Consider the following 7,266-nt stretch of genomic DNA (forward strand, 5'->3'; position numbering starts at 1 on the left):
AATATTAGGTAAGTATAATTCTTGTTACATGAGCTTACTAAGCACGAAGTTTACCCTGTTTCCTTTTTCCCTGTTTTATCGGATTTGGTCGGAGACACATCACACTGTCAACCTCAGGATTTCGGTATATAAAGAAACTTTATTTTGGAAATCAATGGCATGTATAAGCTAACAAAGTAAATGTTAACGTGAAATGAATGTAAAGTTAGCCATTAGTATGGTTAACAAACCTGGTTTTAGATATGTGATGACGTTATCTTATAAATATGCATGAATTTATCTTGAAAATATGTTGAATTGATCTGGTTGATGTGGATTGGTCTCGATTTAATATTGTAGGGAAGGTTAGATATTTATAAAGGGGCTATATTGAATATAAAAAAAAAATTAATTCGTAAACTCCGGTAATGCCTTGTACCCTATTCCGGCAATGAATATGGGTAGGGGTATTACATAAACAAAGATAGGGCTAGGAACAAAAATAACTGAATTTTCCCAAAAGTAGGATTTAAATCCATGACCTCAAATAGACATTCAAGGCCCTTAACATTGAAGCATATACTTAACTATGTCAAAATTTAACAAACCAAATATTCAAAATTTTAGGGCATTACAACTTTCCTCTTTAAAAGAAATTTCAGCCTCAAAATTTTACCTGGTTCAAACAGATGTAGGTATTGCTGTCGAATTGAGTCCTCAGGTTCCCAAGTGGCTTCCTCAATGCCATAATTCCGCCATAGAACCTTAACCAAAGGAATGGTCTTCCTCCTCAAGACCTTAACCTCTCGATCCAGAATCTGAACCAGCTTCTCCTCGAAGGTCAAATATGGTCTTACCTCAATTTCCTCAATAGATAAAAGATGAGACGGATTAGACCGATATCGTCTTAATAAAGAGATGTGGAATACATTGTGAATACTATCTAACTTCAGAGGTACCTCTAGTTGATAGGCGATTGACCCACATGTTTTTTATTCTGATAAGGTCCAATGAACCTAGAGCTTAACTTGCCTTTACGTCCAAACAAAAGAACTTTCTTTTCCAAAGATACCTCAAGAAATACTTGATCACCCACAGAAAACTCGATATCTCTCCTTTTCAAATCCGAATAACACTTCTGTCTATCAGAAACTGCCTTAAGATGATCTCGAATCAGTCTAACCTTGTCCTCAGTCTCAGAAACCAACTCAGGACCCATGATCTGCCTCTCACCCAACTCAGTCCAACACAAAGGGTACAACACTTTCAACTGTAAAAAATTGTATTCTAAAAATATTTTAATAAAAATTGAATAAATTTTTATATTATCAATTTTTTAATATTTTAAATACATTAATTTTTAGTACTTAACTGGTGTTACTAGCAGCATGTTTATTTAACTTGGTTCCCTATTTAATGCGTGGAGTAAGTTTCCTTTGTCCTCATCATGCACATGCTCTTTTTATTTTGTAAAAAAAAATATTTAGAATGGCCAAACACTCAACAATATATTTAGAATAAAAAAAGTTATTAAGATATAGGTCTAGAGACAAATAATTTGTTTTGAGGTAAAAAAATATTTAGAATAATTAAAAATATTATTTAAATAATTTGAAAAAATTATCCAAATTTATCACCTAAAAAACATATTAATTATAAATTCCAGTTGATTGAATCATAAAACAATTATTGTAGGTGGTATCTTTCAAAGAGACAATAATCAATGTTCTAAGTTCTAGTAATTGTGATTTATAAAATTTTAAAATGTTAAAATTTCTAAATATTTTTTTAAATGGTAAATATATATTGTAATTTTATAACTTATTTCTATTTTTAAATAATTTTTATAATTGTTATTGTGATATCATGGCAAGATATGATTGACTGTTACGGTCATTAGCATTTAACCTCCAAAGGACTGAAATAAAAACATCTACTAATGTTAGAGATTGAAATCAACCAAATAAACTTTAAAGGATGAAAGTAAGAAAAATAGTATACACCAAACACTAAAACATGCCTTGAGCATTTGCTAAATTCCATCTTTTCATTGGTTGATTTGGATGATATTTCTTTGGTTAAAGAAATTGTAGTTAATTAATATAGATTTATAAGTGGGAATGGATCTAACAGTAGGTGAGATTTCCATTTGAAGCAGCCATTTCCAATAACTGGCGCATGATGGCGAATTATTTTGATTAAAATTTATTTTAACTTCAAATAATTTAATAAAAAGCAATCATAATTAAGATAAGACTTGGCTGGTATGAAGTTGAAAACTTGGGATTGCAAGGTAAGCCACGTAATGGTTGGCTTGCACTTTTCAAGGTAAGGAGGTAGGTTTAGAAATTCTAAAGATGATGTTAATTACGAAGTGGAGTAATTATAAATTCTGAATATTAATACTAAAATATAAAAATTAAATCTCATATACTAATGGTTAATATACTAAATCTTTTAACTTTGTCACTGTATTTAGATATATACGTATACTTTTATTACCCCAAATAAGCTCTATTACTTTAATTGATATCCAAAGCCTAATAAGCCCATAATCTTTTAATTTGTATTCAAATAAGCTTTTAACCTTTAATTTGCACCTAAATGAAATGCTTAATATAAATCAATGTTTCATTTTAAGTAAGGGTTAATTTAAACATAAATCAAAGTATAACAAGGGCTTTTTAGGGTATAATGAAGGTATAGGAGCTTAATAACAAAAGTAAACTAGTTCAAGGAATCTATTAATAATTTAGCATATATATATATATAGAGAGAGAGAGAGAGAGATGGCTGCTAAAAGGCCTTGTTACTAAATTTCAGTGTTTCATAGGTTGATTTTCGCAGCAGTTTTGGTTAATCAAAATGTTGTAATTAAGAGAGTAATGGTGGTCCAACACATGCCGCATGCTGACATTTCCTTTTCATTACCTAACTGACTAGTCAAGCAAAAGAAAATGCAGCCCTTAGTTTTCTTTTTTTTTTTTTTGGTACAAGCAGCCCTAAATAATTAATGGCTTTTTTTAAAAAAAGAAAAAGTCATTCAGACAAGACTTCTGGACTTGGTTATCTCACAAGCCAGTTGTTGAATTTTATTACAAATTATTTGAGGGAAAAAAAAAACCAAAATGTTTACACGTTTCTCATATATTTATTTCATAAGTTTGCTCAACGGAAGTAAATAGTATACAATAACGATTGACAAAAAAGAAAAAAAGAGATAATTGCGACTCATTTTTTACGGTTTCCAAAGATCGAAAATGTGTTCTTAAATTTAAACAACATGAATATATATATATATACGTATAAAAATATAAATATGGGATGTAGATACATTTCTTATGCATGGATGGATAGACTTGAAGACTTTGTTGTCTGAACCAAAAAAGAAAGAAAAGGAATGAATGAACAAAGGACAAGTATCAACGTCAGGCTAAGTCAAGTTCATTAAATATTATATATTTTGTCATTAATTAGATGATGATATGGGATTAACAATAAAATCAGTTAGATTTATTTTTAAAAATTTATAATAAAACATTTACTGACAATATATAAAATTATATATTTAAAATAATTGATGCGGTAAATAAAATTTATTAAAAAACCTTAAACAAATGAAAAGGACATCATTGGAAGATAATGCAGGGATTAAATTCGCCAAGGAAAACCGCCATGAAATCATTTAATTATTTATTTCATACAAGTAAAAAATAGGCAAAAATAAAATATCAAAGCAATGAAATGCATATATGTGTGGGTGTATCTATATAAAGACGTAGCTCACTTGTAATGTGGAAATCGGAAACAATCCAATTATCCAAACGATGGCTATCTTTTCTTCATCCATGGCTGCTATGCTCCTTCTAGGGCTCCTCACTGCAAACCTGGATCCTACTGGTTAATTTCTTTCTTTATATATATATATGTTGGGAGTAAAACTATGGTGGAGACTCATATACTAAGATTGATATTGTATTTTGTCTCATCTATTAAAAAAATAAATTATTCTTTGTTCGTTAGATTAACGAGTAAATTGTTCATTTTTGTTTAAAATTTCATCTATTTTTACTGTTAAAATTGGTTTGGCTGACAAAATAACTAGACAATGACACATGGTGTGTCATGTGTACCTCATGTTGACATACAATGACCGATTTTTAATAGTTAAAATGAATGAAAATTTAAAAAAAATGATCTCTTTGGGTCAATGCATATTGATTAATTTGTCCTTTTTCTGAATAGAAGGGACAAAATGCAATTTAACTCTTAGTATAAAACTTCATAGGACTTTTACCGGTATATATATGTATTCAAAGAGTCTGATGTAAATAACGGTTTAATACCAAATGAAGGAGCTCTACTAGCATAGTAATTTCATGCTTTATTCTATTATATGTTACTAAACACCTGAGCAGCGGTATGGTACGTGTAAGAGCGTATTTTATGTTGATCCTAATATTGCCATTAGGGTTTGGTTTCGAAGGTTTGAATTTTAGTAAGGATAAGTAATAAGTTGAAGAGGATGCTAAAAAGAAAGTAAATGCTTATTTAGGATTAATTATGAGTTTGCTCTCTCTACTTTCCAAAAACTAAAAAGTTGTCCCTATACTTTATTCTTTTAGAGTTTGGTTCTCATACTCTATGACAATTAAAAAGTTAGTCCAATTTAATAACACTATTAAAATTTGCCATTAAATCACTGATCTTGAAATCAATAGTTCAGCAATTTATATACAATAAATTAATAAAAATCAATAGTTCAAGATTACATTTTTGCCAATAATTGGCTTAAGGTGTTGTTTGATAATCTGAAAATTTAGGTGTTGAAAAATTAAGTATTGAATTTTTACTACTAAATTTTATAAGTGCTTAATTTATATTAGAAAATTGTTTAGTAAATTAGTAAATTATAAGTACGGAATATAATTATATTGTTTATTAAAAGTAAATACTTATTTTTTTAAAAATAATTTATTTATTAATTTTAATCTTATTAATATAATATTTTATATTATTTTGAATTTTTTAAATTTAAATATAATAATTTGAATATCTCACTTTTTTAAAAGGATAATTTATTTTAATTTTTAATAGAATAAAATAAACTTAATATTTTCTTTATTAAGTGATAAGTAGCTACCTACCTACTTATCTTATTCAACACTATTTTGTTTAAAACTTTATATTAAGTAAAAAATAAATTAAAACTATTAGCAAACACATTTAAAATATTAAATGTTGAAAATTTTTATTTTCAATTCATTTTATTGAAAATAAAAAATTTCAATAGTTTATCAAACACACCCTAACTTTTCACTTTTTGTAAAGTAAGAAGAGCAAATTTGGACAAATTAAAGTTAAGGGACTAGTTTCTCGATTTTCATAAAATAGAGGGATCAATTTAAAATTAAACCTATATATTTGTTGTTCTGTAAAATTGTTATCAAGCTTTTAACTAATAAGAAGAGTTGTAAATGAATGCAGTTGCACAAATTGGTGTTTGCTATGGGATGCTTGGCAACAATCTCCCAAATGCAAGGGAAGTCATCAATCTTTACAAATCAAACAACATCAAGCGAATGAGACTCTACGATCCAAATCAACAAGCATTACAAGCTCTTAGAGGCTCAAACATTGAAGTAATTTTAGGTGTTCCGAATGATCAACTTCAAAACCTTGCTAACCCTTCCAAAGCAAAATCATGGGTTCGATCAAATGTTGTAGCCTATTGGCCAAGAGTCCGGTTTCGATACATTGCTGTTGGGAATGAAGTCCCTCCATCATCTTCATTAGCTCAATTTGTGTTGCCTGCCTTAGTGAATGTATTCAATGCAGTTCGATCAGCTGGTTTGGAGAGTCAAATCAAGGTCTCAATCGCCATCGATATGACTTTGATTGGTGTCTCATACCCTCCGTCGGCTGGTGCGTTTCGTGGGGACGTTAGGTCGTATCTAGACCCTATTATAGGCCACTTAGCACGGGCTAGAACAGCATTGCTTGCTAACATTTATACTTACTTTAGCTATTCAGGCAATCCAAGGGACATCTCACTTCCGTATGCTCTTTTCACATCCCCTTCGCCTATTGTATGGGATCAAGGATGTGGATACCAAAACCTATTTGATGCAATGTTGGATTCGTTATACTCGGCTCTTGAGAAAGCCGGACAATGTGGACTTGAAGTTGTGGTATCAGAAAGCGGATGGCCTTCAGCTGGTGGGTTCGGGACGTCAGTTGATAACGTAGCCACTTATCTATCGAACTTGATTAAACATGTCCAAAAATGTACCCCAAAGAGGCCAGGAAAAGCTATAGAGACATATTTGTTTGCTTTGTTTGATGAAAACCAAAAATCGGGTCCAGAGCTAGAGAGACACTTTGGGTTATTTTCACCAAACAAGCAGCCAAAATATCAGCTCCATTTTGGTGGGGGAAGGCATTGGCATATTGCTTCTAAGGAATATAATGCAACATTTCCTCTTCAATCTGATATGTAAAAATCTGCAAAGCTTGGGGAATTTGGGGAGTTTTGTCTTTTTATTGAGTTTTCTTTTTTATTATCCTATGTGTTTTCGTCTTAAATAAGGGAACTCTCATGGTGTTAATTTGATGTATTTTTATCATCAAAAGAGCTTTCAAATATTATAATGTTTACATTAATTTGAATGAGGTTTTACTATTCCTTCATATTAGATTACAATGTTTTGAAGTGTAAGAATCTCCTGGATATGTTCACTTTTCCTTTTTCATACTATGTTTAAAAATGAAAACTACAAATGACATGGGAAAAATTGGTTATTAATATGGTTCGATTTCATAATAGTTATCTGGTAGAAATAGAGGAGAAGAAATACTTAAGACTTTGTCAAACTATGTGCAAGTTTTAAACGAGAGAGGTAATGCACTAGAATGAAAATATGATTGTATTGGGATGACAAAGTTTCTTATGATATATGGATATGTGACAACATAATTTATAATATGATTTGTGTGACTAGAATCTAAAGATTCACATTAATGTGTTTAAGATTAGCTAAATAAACTATATGGTACACATATGTTTAATAAATGTGTGAATGTGATGGAAGATTATACCGTAAGAATTTACTATTGCTAAGAGCATGGACATTGTAAAATTAGTAGAATAATTAGATACGATCGACACACCTTGGAATAATGATTTGATAAGGAATGACGATATGATATGGTTCATTTGGCACAACACGTAGGTGCATTCCATGGGCCCTTATTATGATATATGTATGGTGTTAAGGTTGGAATGCA

The 7,266-nt window shown here is 30.0% G+C and overlaps 2 protein-coding genes across 2 annotated transcripts; one reads left to right on the forward strand and one right to left on the reverse strand.

The window, feature by feature from the left end:
- Positions 1-602: 602 nt before the first annotated feature.
- LOC107890012 (uncharacterized) lies at positions 603-1,198 on the reverse strand. The gene is made up of 2 exons (XM_016814538.1): positions 996-1,198; positions 603-885 (listed from the first exon to the last, which is right to left on the reverse strand). Exons 1-2 carry the CDS (start codon positions 1,196-1,198, stop codon positions 603-605), a joined length of 486 nt encoding a protein of 161 aa, XP_016670027.1.
- Positions 1,199-3,739: 2,541 nt separating this feature from the next.
- On the forward strand, positions 3,740-6,636 carry LOC107888955 (glucan endo-1,3-beta-glucosidase, basic vacuolar isoform). Its single transcript, XM_016813234.2, has 2 exons — positions 3,740-3,879; positions 5,467-6,636. Exons 1-2 carry the CDS (start codon positions 3,807-3,809, stop codon positions 6,477-6,479), a joined length of 1,086 nt encoding a protein of 361 aa, XP_016668723.1. The 5' UTR covers positions 3,740-3,806; the 3' UTR covers positions 6,480-6,636.
- The last annotated feature ends 630 nt before the right edge of the window (positions 6,637-7,266 follow it).

This window comes from Gossypium hirsutum, chromosome A09 (genome assembly GCF_007990345.1).
Source record: "Gossypium hirsutum isolate 1008001.06 chromosome A09, Gossypium_hirsutum_v2.1, whole genome shotgun sequence".
NCBI lineage: Eukaryota > Viridiplantae > Streptophyta > Magnoliopsida > Malvales > Malvaceae > Gossypium > Gossypium hirsutum.